Source organism: Triticum aestivum, chromosome 7D (genome assembly GCF_018294505.1).
Source record: "Triticum aestivum cultivar Chinese Spring chromosome 7D, IWGSC CS RefSeq v2.1, whole genome shotgun sequence".
Lineage (NCBI taxonomy): Eukaryota > Viridiplantae > Streptophyta > Magnoliopsida > Poales > Poaceae > Triticum > Triticum aestivum.
The window spans coordinates 26,454,706-26,468,749 of record NC_057814.1 but is presented as its reverse complement, the minus strand read 5'-3'; the positions used below and the strand labels follow the sequence as shown (position 1 = coordinate 26,468,749).

General features: G+C 44.8%; 2 protein-coding genes across 2 annotated transcripts; both read right to left on the bottom strand.

Moving 5' to 3' along the window:
• Positions 1-201: 201 nt before the first annotated feature.
• Positions 202-1,508, bottom strand: LOC123169284 (uncharacterized). Its single transcript, XM_044587122.1, has one exon. The coding sequence runs from the start codon at positions 638-640 to the stop codon at positions 356-358; it is 285 nt and encodes a 94-aa protein (XP_044443057.1). The 5' UTR covers positions 641-1,508; the 3' UTR covers positions 202-355.
• Positions 1,509-3,938: 2,430 nt separating this feature from the next.
• Positions 3,939-7,528, bottom strand: LOC123169283 (oligopeptide transporter 7). Its single transcript, XM_044587121.1, has 6 exons — positions 7,337-7,528; positions 6,672-7,254; positions 5,284-5,853; positions 4,956-5,211; positions 4,703-4,885; positions 3,939-4,583 (listed from the first exon to the last, which is right to left on the bottom strand). The coding sequence occupies exons 1-6, from the start codon at positions 7,401-7,403 to the stop codon at positions 3,966-3,968; spliced, it is 2,277 nt and encodes a 758-aa protein (XP_044443056.1). The 5' UTR covers positions 7,404-7,528; the 3' UTR covers positions 3,939-3,965.
• Positions 7,529-14,044: the final 6,516 nt, after the last annotated feature.

Here is a 14,044-nt window from a genome sequence, read left to right as displayed (position 1 = left end):
ATCACCACCATATGAGATTTTAGGGATCAAGATGAACCGTGTTTCCTGGTTTGATTACAAAATTATAATTCGTAGCTCCCTTGAACTGGGGAACTGGTTTCTTTATATGAGAGCGAAAACATGGACATGAGATGAAGTGAATTATGGACAAATATAAAGAAAATAAATACATCAAGAAAATTAAGAATAATCGTTTCTTAGTTAGTCAATCATGAAAACGTCCATAACGTCAATAATTCACATGGCACTCCAGATATAACTTGACCAAATAACCACGACACACGTATGTAACAGTACACAAGTGAAAAGAATAGAGGAAATCACACGTTGGCAGGCTCCCTAGACGCGCCACGCCTCAGTGCACGCCACCGGCGTCGTGCTTGTGGTTGTGGCCGCCCACGCCGGCGTGCTTGTGGAGGCGGTGCTCCATGGCCGCCTCGCGGTGCGCCACCTTCTCACGGTGCAGCTGCGCCTCGGCGGCGGCAACCTTGGCCCTGCCGCGCTCGTGCGCCAGCTTCCGCTCGTCGTGCGACCTCGACGTCGCCGCCTCCACCTTCTCCGCCAGCTTGGCCCACGCGATCTTCGCCTTGGCCCTCAGCGCGCTCGAGCCGTCCTTCACCTTCACCTTCGCTTGCTGCATCTCGTTGGTGATCCTTGTGGTTTTCTTGGGTGCTCTTCCTGTTGTCTAGCTAGCTTGAGCTTCTTCTTCTTCCACTTTTCTTTGTTGTCTTCTCGATCAGGTTGATTTTTTATATAGGCTGAGTGGTTGTCCAGTTGGGTGGACCGTCGTGCCAAGGGTGACTGGTGAGAGGTCGCTGTTGAGAGGTCGGCCGATAGGGACCTGCTGTCGGTCGAAATGGAGGCAATAAAAAATGAAAGGACGAATAGATGCATGCAAACTGCAGAAGCTACTTTACTATAGCGGTGAGACATGATAACGTGGAAAGCTGGTAATCAAAGTGGATTTGGCCGTACCCCCGCAAAAATAAAAGTGGATTTGGCCGTAATGACATCAAAGATCTAAAAAAAATACTCGAAGATGCTTGTGAAGTTTTTCAACTAGGAAAAAATAGTTCAACAAAACAAGGGAGCAAACAAACAAAATGCTAAACATCGTGTGGAATTTTTTCCAATTTATTAGTTGAAACAGTGGCATTTAAGAGATGGTGACAAAATGCCATTGCTAGAGATTGGAGAGAATGAAAACAAAGAGAGGATAGAAAAGCGAAAATTCAATTCGGTGCCGGGCTCGTCTGCATCTGGTGAACAGTAAAAAATCATAAAAAAATAAAGAAACATATTTTTTTTATTGTGGTGCAAGATACTCAAAAGCGTGATCGTGCAAAAAAAGAAAAAATTGGGTGTGAACAGTGTTGCTTAAGTTAAGCAGTTTTTTTATTAAAGTTAAGGGGCTAAAAACAACAGAGAGGAAAGAAAAGGCCAGCTGAAGCGCAAGTAGTATACTCAAAATCGAACGACCGGATAATACAGTACGCTCGAGCTCTAGCCCTCATATATCCAGCACAAGGGAGAACGAAGTCCCTCCTCGTCGTAATATCCACGACCAGGACCTTCTATTTGAATTTTCTTTTTGAGAAAAAGGACCTACTATTTGATGCATTGTGCATTAAAATGACGTACAATAACAGAGAGTGCTCATTTATGCGATGGAACACTTCAAGGCTGCCTAGAGGCTCATCCCAGGCACTTTTTTAAGATTGTATTTTCCTATGGTTTTGAAATCAGTTCCCTTCAAAAGGACCGGTCAGCTGGATTTTTTCTGAATATATTAATATATATTATAGACTTTTAAAAATGTTAAGAGTTTCTTTCAAGAATCTAGAAAATGCACATAATTTATTTGGAAAATCTATCATTAAAAAAAATGATATTTTTTGAATATGAAAGATTTTAAAAATTATTTATGACCTTTTATTATCAAGATCTGGATATTTTTTAAATCTGTGAACATTTTTTGTGCAATAATATGAACATTATTTTCCAAGAATTGTGGAATTTTTCAAAAACCATATGCGAAGATTTTAAGATGGTGAGCATTTTAAAATTGATGATATTTTGAAAGAAATTTCCTAAATTTTTTGATCATTTTGAAAAGGCAAAAAAAACTATAAGAAGAAAAATCAGACAAGAAAAGAAATAAAAATATATAAGACTAACAGAAAAGCAACCAAAAAATGAAAAATATTTATAATCTTTCTAAATCCAAAAAACCATCAATAGAAGCTTCCCAATATAGTGAAAAAGGTAAAGGAATTTGGGCGGGCCCAAGTTTGCTCCGTTTATTTGTTATCCCGATATTCTGTCGCAAAGCGTGCAATATAGGATTCACCTCCACTACGGATCCCCTAAATAGTGGCCGCATTTACATCTCGCTTCCAATGAGTTACAGGTGGCAGTCACCATTTTTTATGCAAGAACAAGTAGCGCTCCCATCATCTTTTGCACGTAACTCGCCCAACAAGTGGTTTTCTCACATTGCCTCTTACTAGATTCGTATCATTTTTTTTTGTTCTTGCAATCTTTCGCTCACACGTGACCGAAAGTGTAGCCAATTTTCTTTCCATTTGTTAGGTTGTTGTTCCTTTTTCGTTCTCAATATTTTAGTGTATGAAACCTGTCCTTGACCTTGCGAATACATCCTTTAAAAACATGAACACATATTTGTGCATATGTATAAAACAATTGTTATACATATTTTACGATAAAATGATAGCCATTTAAATTTCATGAAAACTTTAAAACTTACATAAACCTTTTCAACAAGCGCGGCCATTTTTAAAAAAATTGTATGAACATTATAGAAAAATGTGTTAACACTTCTTTAAGTTATTGAACAATTTTCAAATGAGTGAACACATTTTAAAAAGTGTTCATCAAGTGTACTAAAACAATTCATCACATTATTGCAATTTAAAATTTTCATGTTGTAATTAAAAAAATTATATTTAACAATTGTCTCCATGGATTTAATAATGTTCATTGCGTATTTTGAAAAGTCATAGATAATGATTTTTAAACACTAAGTACATATTGATTTTATAAGAAAATACGATTAATAATTTGTGAATACAATGACAAACATTTTTAAATACAGCTATGAGCATTTTTCTGTAAACACTATGAACAAAAAAGAACCTGATTAAAGAGGAATTAAGAAAGAAATAATAATAATGAAATAAAAATTGAACAAAGAAATAGGAATAGAAAAAACAAAAAAAGAAACAAAAGAAGACCGGTCCAGTACCCGGTATCTCGTGGGTGAAGGAACGCACATACTCCAGAGAGGCGACCGTGAGGAAAAGGAAATTGTTTGGCGGGATGAACCACTTGCAGGAGCACCGAAGGGGAGCGCAACTTATAACTCAAAATAAGCGAGATATAGTCATTGCGCCACACCGCATCCTCGTCGGGCCCCTCCAACCTAGTTCGATTACGTCAGTCGTCGACCTCTCCCGATTAGCTCCACCATGGACTAGTCTGAGCATAGCATTTTTGGTCGCCGTTAGCAGGAGAAGACTAGGTGGACGCATGAGTGGTGAAGTTGTTGGGCGTTGCTAGCACCCAACGTGTTCGAGTTATAGTGCAAAAATCAATGTAGTCCCGTACTCCTCATGGAAATAATAGTAGTTCACTACTTAAAATACTCGGTGATCATTTTTTTTACTAGTGGTGATAAATTTCAATGTAAACTGCTTTCCCTAGGTTTCAAGAATCAAGGAATCAGTACATTTACAGGCCAGAACAATAGTTAACTTTGCAGCAAAACCTATTCGCATTAAAATTGTTCTTTAGGAGGTTACTATCGAGGTTCCCGTTTTCTGATATTTTGAACAATAGAATAACGCTAGTTTTCTCATCTTTGAAAGGATCGAACAGACATTTTTTATTTACGTCGATGCATGCTTGCTCACTTTTGGAAAAAAATCAGGACCTGAGAAAAAATTTCAGTTGTACACAGGGCACCCCTTGACAACTATACCTTTAGCAGTGGGGCAAGAAGCCAGGGGACATCCATCCAAGTCATTGCCCCACCAATTCAAACTAATGTTCTCCAAGCCTAGGCACAAGTAAATTAAGACAGCCATGAACGCCAAACCTGCATCTAGTGCACCCGAGAGCAGGTAATTGTGCCGCTCCCACCAGTCACGTCGATACCTATAAACCACATAACCTGACAGAAACCCAACAAGTATCCATGTGGTGTAGTTTACTGCAGTGGCAGGCGGCATCTTGACAGTGCAACCGATCATCACGGGCATGTTGATGAGTAAGATCCAATTCTGGCTGGGGAATGCCTTGTGTGCAAACCATACCAACAGCGGAGCAATAGCACCTCCCAAGAAGAACCAGTTCACTGCCGAGTAAGTTCCCAAGACCCCAAATATTCTGCGCGGTCCAATAAGTCCCCATATGACCGACGCATCATAGAACACATGATCAGTGGGGCATGTCCAGGGGTTGTCCGCTGAGAGAAGGTCAATGTTGCAGATGTTGGGGATTGTGTCCATCAGCCACCATGCCGTTCCAAGGTACACAAATGCCGCAATTGATGTTCCTGCAACCTGCCATTTTACCAAGAAGTTGTTGCTTATTGTCACAATACAACATGATCTTGTGTGCTCTGGACTCTGGTGGAGCGGAAATGACAGATAAACTACGTATATGGCTTAGTGGCGCTTACCTGAGCCATAAACATTGTCCTTGGGGGAATCTTCATGTAGTGGCCCAACTTAAAATCTTGCAGAAACATCAAAGCTTGATGCATGCTGATATAACCGTAAACCTTAAAGCACATATTCGCGACGGGTCGTCCAGGGTACAAGTACCCGATGATATACTCTGTGACGATGTTTAATCCCGGGGTCTGCATATAGTGGAAGAATGTGAGTTGTGGGTCCGGTGCTCTAGATCATGCAAGTTGTTGGAATCCTTACCTGGTTTGTTGTCGCTGTGATGATTCCAATTGGGAGGGTGAAGAAAAAGGCAATGACACATGCAAGCAGTACTCCCCACCAGGGCAGCTGGAGCTGCTCGATGTAATACTCACAAGCAAATATAGTGGCAGCAATGCTAACAAGAAGGATGCAGATGAACCACCACTCAGGGACCTTCTTATATCTCCTCATTAGCTTTGTATGTATGTCCATGCTTTTCCCTTGAAATGTTGATCTACTTAACTGCAAAATTTCGCTGGACACAAGAATCACAATCCTTAGTTGCCGCGACCATGTGATCTTGCGCAACAAACTGACAAATATTTACCTTCCATGGAACAAGAGAACATGAACGATCGTCGCAGTTAGTGATGCGAAGCTGACACCGTATGTGATTGCCAATAGAGTGCTGAGATATAGTGGCCCATTTCTCTCGTAGGCCTCCGTGTCGAAATGGAAATGGTCGTCCACGATGGCCGAGATGTTGTACTTCTGCCCGGTCGAGGTGAAGAGATCGGCAGAGAAGATAGGGAAGGTCCGTGCCTTGTAGAAGTTAAACCAGTACCCGATAGGGGTGATTACATACATGATGATGAAGAAGCCCGCGCCGACATTTACGGTGGCAAACCAGGGGCTGACGAGAGGGCTCCCAAGGTAGGAGGAGACAGACGCCCAGTCGAGGCCGATCGTGCCAATGCCGAGCCCGTGGAGGCCTGAGCCGAGCTGCTGGACAAGCACTGAGTGGGGGAAGACCCAGCAGATCCAGGAGAGGGAGGTGAGCATCTGAAACAGATAGCCCGGGAAGACGTAGTATGCGAAGCTACTGACGAACGCCACCAGGAAGAACTGGTTGCGCGTGAAGCCGCCTTTTCGACGTCTTTCTTTCTCATGGAGCGCCCTGATGAGAAAAATGCATTAAGTTCTTCTAAAGGAGAATTGTACATTTCCATTATATGTTTGTGTAAGCTATTGATTTTTCTTAAGAGTAAATTACATTGGCGACAACTAACCACTAACCACACGGAAGGAATTTTCATACAACATGCCCTAAATTTTTTTTTGTGGGTATACATGTCCTAAATTGCTCGAACGACACCTCCAACGTGATTTGAGGGAGCAAATACAGTCAAAATTATGTTCGGATTGACGTATGCGCCGACGAGGCGGTCTGACATGGCGGGGAAATCCTCATGTGCCGCACTCGTGAGGGAGGTGATGAGGCGGTCCAACATGGCTACTGGCGGGAAAATCCTCATGTGTTGCGTGCGTGAGGGATGCGAAACGCATGGGTAAAGACATTTTCAAAACGGACCGGTAAACCTTACAACTGTTCGGACCGGGCTATCTGAACCGCGGAAGCCATCCAACAAAAATCCCATCGAAGTACTATTGAATTTAGAACCGGCTACTTCCCTCCAACTCAGACCACGTGATCATGATGTAATTTTGACGTGTCATTAACTCATGATCCACAGGTAGCTAGCCATGAATAGTCTTTGCTCAACCAAATCAAAGAAACTCTTACTTGCAGTAAGCATACATTTTAATAGTATCAAAAAGTAATACTGTATTAGTAAATAATCATGGCTTGTGAATTAAGCTCAAGCATCAACAAGTCAACCCTCTGACCAAGGATTAAGTTGTTTGTAATGTGATGACTAATATAAGCGGTTGAAGCTAATCATGTTGCTTGCCGGAGATGTGGGAAGCGTGTACCTGAAGAGGGAGACCTGCACGAGGTTGGCCGGCCACCACATGGTCGCCGGCTCCACGAGGTACCGCCGGAAAATCCCCGCCCACCCGAACCCGAGCACCTGCGTGGTGAGGACGACGAGGAGGGAGACGAAGAAGGATAGATTCTTGCCGTAGAAGACGCGGACGGCGGTGACGACGTGGATGGCGTAGACGGTGCCGGCGCCGGCGTTGGCGAAGATGGTGATCAGCACGTGCTCCTTCACGTTGAACGGCCCTGGGTTGAGGGTGAACTCGTACGGCCTGCCGCGGAAGAAGGCGCGCTCCGGCAGCGCGGCCGCCATGAGCCGGCCGAGCGGCACGACGGCGACCTGGGCGGAGATGGCGGTGACTGTGAGCGGCTCCTTGCGGTACCAGAAGAACTGGTTGAGGAAGGAGAGCACGGCGCAGGAGAGGACGCCGAGGACCCACATCCGGAAGGTGAGCACCGGCGTGTCCGGGTCGTCGCCCACCGGCACCGTCAGCGCCACCTGCTCGATCGGCGAGTTCTCCCCCTCCTCCTCCTCCTCATCCCGCTCCGGCGAGCTGCGCGACGTCGACGACGGCACTGCATGGGGAGCAGAGACCGGTTAAATGGCCAGCAGCAGCAGCAGGCGCGTGCAGGCAGACAGCAGAGACGACGAGCTTACGGAGTGGGGAGGAGATGTGGTCGCCATCGAGCTCCGCTTCTTGGTGGGAGCGGGAGGAGGACGCCATGGCTACCGCCTCCTTTGTTGCGTGGCTGGCGTTCTTGTTGGCCCTCCGCGGTAATTCTTCTTGAGCTGCGACGACGTCGTCGCTGCATCGTAGTTTTATTGCTCTGCATTGCACGCGATGCACGCGTCCATATATATAATCAACTGAGTTGTACGACGATGCGTACGCCCTAATGTAATAAAATCATAAACAAAAATGGCAGAATCCAAACATAAATTCCACACTGAAAGGAAACTTTGCAGACATAAGCATATATAGATTCCATTTATAATTTGTGGCCTAGCAGCGTCACACATTTTACATCAGAAAACAAAAACCGTCAAGATAATCATGCATGTCGGCTTGCTAGAGTGAGCAAGAAATTAATCACACCGAATATGATGTTTTGTACGGCTCCTGCTTTTCCAGCGGGGCCAAGGAAAATCTCAGCCAGGCATCAAGGAGCATTGCAAGTTTGCAACATCGGTGGGAGTGGGGTACCGATCAACGTACGCCCTCCTTTAATTAAAGGTCCTTTTCTGGCAGAATTGACGAGCTACTAGATCCAAATTGACGAGAGCCATGCGATGCATGGCTGGTTATAGCATCTGCAATGAAGCCTTCATATCCGCCTCAAATGTTCAGACAATCTGCCTGAACAGAAAAGATCCACTCAATCGGACCAGACAAATTCAACCCAAATATTTGGGCTAACCGGCAGTCCTCATATTCGACCCATATCTGGGGCGGATATAGGGACGGCTGAACGCGTCGGCCATATAGGACTAACCGCAAGAGGCCGCACAAATTCACTTGAAGACCACCCCCCCCCTCCCGCCCTCACCCCACCCCACGGTAGTTTTGCCATCATTGTTGTTGTGCTATCGTCCCCAACCCACACCGCTGCCGACCCTACCGCAATCGGTCAAGGTCGCCGCCACCAAACGCCAGCCCGGTATGTCCAACTCCCCCGGATATACACCTCGCGCCCTATGTGTTGGATGAAATATCCAAGCAATTTTTTTATTCTATTTGTCATCTCTAGGTCACCGATGGATCCGTCGAGGAATATGGTTATGAAAACACGAACCTTGACAAATTCATATTCAACGATTTCATCGTTTCGTCGGATTTGAAATACGAAAATCCTAACATGATGATGATGAGCATCCAAGAGGAAATGGAGAAGACAGAGGAGCACATAATATACTTCAAGGGTTCCATATAGGGATGGAGAGTTATTCCCCATGATAGGATTGCCGGTGCACGACTTCTGTCCACAAACTACTTCACACTGAACCCAACATACCACGAAGGTTTGTTTCGACGTCGCCTTCGAATGAGCGGAGGTTTGTTCTTATGCGTAGTGACTTCCCTGAAGAAGGCTGATGAGAACTTCATGTTGGGGAACGTAGCATGCAATTTCAAAAAAAAAAATAAGCTCACGCAAGATCTATCTAGGAGATGGATAGCAACGAGAGGGGGAGAGTGTGTACACGTACCCTCGTAGACCGAAAGCGGAAGCATTTGTTAACGCGGTTGATGTAGTCGAACTTCTTCTCGTTCTGATCGATCAAGCACCAAACGTACGGCATCTCCGAGTTCTGCACACGTTCAGCTTGATGATGTCCCTCGAAATCTTAATCCAGCAAAGTGTCGAGGGAGAGTTTCGCCTAAGCACTACGTGAATATGACCGGAGGCGTAAACTGTGGAGGAGGGCACCGCACACGGCTAGGAATAGTTGATCTGTGTTCTAGGCGCCCCATCCCCACGTATATATAAAGGAGGGAGGGGGAGGGAGCCAGCTCTAGGCGCGCCCAAGTAGGAGGAATCCTACTTGGGCTCCTAGTTGGATTCGCCCCCCTTTCCTTTTACCGGAGGAGGAAAGAGGGGAAGAGAGAGGGGGGAGAAGGAACGAGGAGGGCGCCGCCCCCTCCCCTAATCCTATCGGTCGCCTTCCTTGGGGGGGGGGGGGGGGCGCCACCCCTTGTGGGCTGGTGTGCCTCCCTCCTATGGCCCATGTCTTCCCCCGGGGGGTTCCGGTAAGCCCCCCCCCCGGTACTCCGATATGTACCCGATACATTCCGGAACACTTCCGGTGTCCGAATACTATCATCCAATATATCAATATTTACCTCTCGACAATCTCGAGACTCCTCGTCATGTCCGTGATCTCATCCGGGACTCCGAACAACATTCGGTCACCAAATCACATAATTCATATAATATAAATCGTCATCGAACGTTAAGCGTGCGGACACTATGGGTTCGAGAACAATGTAGACATGACCGAGACACCTCTCCGGTCAATAACCAACAGCGGAACCTGGATGCTCATATTGGCTCCCACATATTCTACGAAGATCTTTATCGGTCGAACCGTTATGACAACATACATTATTCCCTTTGTCATCGGTATGTTACTTGCCCGAGATTCGATCGTCAATATCTTCATACCTAGTTCAATCTCGTTACCGGAAAGTCTCTTTACTCGTTCCGTAATACATCATCCTGTAACTAACTCATTAGTCACTTTGCTTGCAAGGCTTCATATGATGTGTATTATCGAGAGGGCCCAGAGATACCTCTCTGATACTCGGAGTGACAAATCCTAATCTCGATCTATGCCAACCCAAAAATAACCTTCGGAGATACCTGTAGAGCTTCTTTATAATTTATACGTCTCCAATGTATCTATAATTTTTGATTGTTCCATGCTGTTATATTATCAATCTTGGATGTCTTATAATCATTTTATATCATTTTTGGGTACTAACCTATTGACATAGTGCCAAGTGCCAGTTGCTGTTTTCTGCATGTTTTTTACATCGCAGGAAATCAATATCAGACGGAGTCTAAATGCAACGAAACTTTACGGAGATTTTTTTGGACCAGAAGGAATGTAATGGGCCCTGGCTGCGCCTGGGGGGTGCCTCGAGGGAGGCACAACCCACCAGGGCGCGCCAGGAGGCCCAGGCGCGCCCTGGTGGGTTGTGCCCACCTCGGGTGCCCCCCGGACCGCCTCTTTGCTCTATAAATACCCCAATATTCCCAAAACCCTAGGGGAGTCGACGAAATATTCATCCAGCCGCCGCAGGGTCCAGAACCACCAGATCCAATCTAGACACCATCTCGGATGGGGTTCACCACCTCCATTGGTGCCTCTCCGATGATGCGTGAGTAGTTGTTTGTAGACCTTCGGGGCCGTAGTTAGTAGCTAGATGGCTTTCTCCTCTCTCGCTGAATTCTCAATACAATGGTCTCTTGGAGATCCATATGATGTAACTCTTTTGCGGTGTGTTTGTTGGGATCTGATGAACTTTGAGTTTATGATCAGTTATATCTTTTTATATCCATGAAAGTTATTTGAGTTTCTTTGATCTCTTATATGCATGATTGCTTATAGCCTCGTATTTCTTCTCCGATATTTGGGTTTTGTTTGGCCAACTTGATCTATTTATCTTGCAATGGAAGAGGTGCTTTGTAGTGGGTTCGATCTTACGGTGCTTGATCCCAGTGACAGAAGGGGAACCACACGTCTGTATCGTTGCTACTAAGGATAAACGATGGGGTCTATCTCTACATAGGTAGATCTTGTCTACATCATGTCATCGGTCTTATTGCATTACTCCGTTTTTCCATGAACTTAATACACTAGATGCATGCTGGATAGCGGTCGATGTGTGGAGTAATAGTAGTAGATGCAGGCAGGAGTCGGTCTACTAATCTTGGACGTGATGCCTATATAATGATCATTGCCTGGATATCGTCATGATTATTCGAAGTTCTCTCAATTGCCCAACAATAATTTGTTTACCCACCGTTTGCTGTTTTTCTCGAGAGAAGCCACTAGTGAAACCTACGGCCCCCGGGTCTTCTTTCTCATATATTTGCCTTTGCGATCTACTTTTCTCTTGCATCTTTTTCAGATCTATTAAACCAAAATACAAAAAAACCTTGCTGCGTTTTTTTCTATTTATTTTATTTGGCGTTCGATCTATCAATCTACTACAATTTATCTCACGTCCGTTTGCCTATCTTGAGGCACCGTACCCCGGAAGGTATTGACAACCCCTTTAACATGCCGGGTTGCGAGGATTTGTTATCTGTGTGCAGGGGCTGTTTACGTTGTGTTGCTTGGTTCTCCTACTGGTTCGATAACCTTGGTTTCATATCTGAGGGAAATACCTACCGCCGTTGTGCTACATCATCCCTTCTTCTTTGGGGAAATACCGACATAGCTTCAAGCGACATCAAAAGGAATTTCTGGCGCCGTTACCGGGGAGGATCTTCAACATATACCAGGTTTCTAATCACAAATCTCATCTCCTTGCAATTTACGTTATTTGCCATTTGCCTCTCGCTTTCCTCCCCCCCACTTCACAAAAATTTGCCGTTTTATTCGCCTCTCTTTTCCCGTTCACCGTTTTGCTGCCGGATCTGTTTTTTAGTGCAATCTTGTTGTGTGGGCATCACGACTCAAGAGAACACCAAGTTATGTGATTTCTCAAATACCAACAACAATGATTTTATTGGCACTCCGATTGCTCCTCCCGCCACTAGTGTGGACTCTTGTGATATTAATACTGCTTTGCTGAATCTTGTTATGAAAAATCAATTTTCCGGTACTCCTAATGAGGATGCCGTGTCATTCATTTCATTCTCTCCCAAGCTTGTGCAACATGTTCATGCTCAAGTTGCTTAAAATTCATAATATCGTTTCTAAGAGGGATGATCCTAGTGGGAGGAAAATATTTAGAGATAAAAGCATCTTTGCACTTATTCCATGAATCAATACTATTTTTAGGCAAAGACGAAAACCAAGTTTTAGCACGATCTCTAAGCGAAAAAGGAAATAGCTTCAATTTGACAATATCATTGTCCACATCTTTTTTCTTTTGCATATCACACAAATCGACAAAGCTATTTAGATGGGTAGTGGCATCTTCACTAGGAAGGCCGGCGAATTGATCTTTCATGACAAGATTCAGCAAAGCAGCATTAATTTCACAAGATTCAGCTTCGGTAAGAGGAGCAATCGGAGTGCTAAGAAAATCATTGTTGTTGGTATTGGGAAAGTCACACAATTTAGTATTATCTTGAGCCATCGTGACAAACAAGCAATCCAACACACGAGCAAACAAGAACCAAGTGAAAAAGAGGCGGACGGAAAGAGAGGGCGAATAAAACGGCAAGGGTGAAGTGGGGGAGAGGAAAACGAGAGGCAAATGGCAAATAATGTAATGCGAGGGATAAGGGTTTGTGATGGGTACTTGGTATGTCTTGACTTGTGCGTAGACTCCGCGGCAACGGCGCCAGAAATCCTTCTTGCTACCTCTTGAGCACTGCGTTGGTTTTTCCTTGAAGAGGAAAGGGTGATGCAGTAAAGCAGCGTAAGTATTTCCCTCGGTTTTGAGAACCAAGGTATCAATCCAGTAGGAAGCCACACCCAAGTCCCACGCACCTACACAAACAAATAAGAACCTTGCAACCAACGCGATAAAGGGGTTGTCAATCCCTTCACGGCCACTTGCAAAAGTGAGATCTGATAGAGATGATAAGATAATATTTTTGGTATTTTTATGATAAGGAGTAAAAGTAAATAAAGCAAAATAAACGGTAATAGAAATAGCTTGTTGACGGGAGATTAATATGATGAAAAATAGACCCGGGGGCCATAGGTTTCACTAGTGGCTTCTCTCAAGATAGCATAAGTATTACGGTGGGTGAACAAATTACTGTCGAGCAATTGATAGAATTTAGCATAGTTATGAGAATATCTAGGTATGATCATGTATATAGGCATCACGTCCGCGACAAGTAGACCGACTCCTGCCTGCATCTACTACTATTACTCCACACATCAACCGCTATCCAGCATGCATCTAGAGTATTAAGTTCATAAGAATGGAGTAACGCTTTAAGCAAGATGACATGATGTAGAGGGATAAACTCATGCAATATGATATAAACCCCATCTTTTTATCCTCGATGGCAACAATACAATACGTGTCGTTTCCCCTACTGTCACTGGGATCGAGCACCGCAAGATTGAACCCAAAGCTAAGCACTTCTCCCATTGCAAGAAAGATCAATCTAGTAGGCCAAACCAAACTGATAATTCGAAGAGACTTGCAAAGATAACCAATCATACATAAAAGAATTTAGAGGAGATTCAAATATTGTTCATAGATAATCTTGATCATCAACCCACAATTCATCGGATCTCGACAAACACACCGCAGAAGAAGATTACATCGAATAGATCTCCAAGAGAATCGAGGAGAACTTGGTATTGAGATCCAAAGAGAGAGAAGAAGCCATCTAGCTAATAACTATGGACCCGAAGGTCTGAGGTAAACTACTCACACATCATCGGAGAGGCTATGGTGTTGATGTAGAAGCCCTCCGTGATCGATGCCCCCTTCGGCACAGCACCGAAAAAGGCCCCAAGATGGGATCTCACGGGTACAGACGGTTGCGGCGGTGGAAATAGGTTTTTGTGGTGCTCCTGGATGGTTTTGGGGTACGTAGGTATATATAGGAGGAAGAAGTAGGTCGGTGGAGCCACGAGGGGCCCATGAGGGTGGAGGGCGCGCCCAGGGGGGTAGGCGTGCCCCCTGCCTCGTGGACTCCTCGTTGATTGCTTGACGTCCACTCC

Bases quoted from the DNA above. Each gene is read 5' to 3' on its own strand.
- LOC123169284 (XM_044587122.1), bottom strand. From the start codon at position 640: ATGCAGCAAGCGAAGGTGAAGGTGAAGGACGGCTCGAGCGCGCTGAGG.
- LOC123169283 (XM_044587121.1), bottom strand. From the start codon at position 7,403: ATGGCGTCCTCCTCCCGCTCCCACCAAGAAGCGGAGCTCGATGGCGAC. The intron at 5,854-6,671 runs GTACACGCTTCC...TTTTCTCATCAG, and splicing joins GTGCAGGTCTCCCTCTTCAG to GGCGCTCCATGAGAAAGAAA. The intron at 4,584-4,702 runs GTAAGCGCCACT...GTAAAATGGCAG, and splicing joins GGACAATGTTTATGGCTCAG to GTTGCAGGAACATCAATTGC.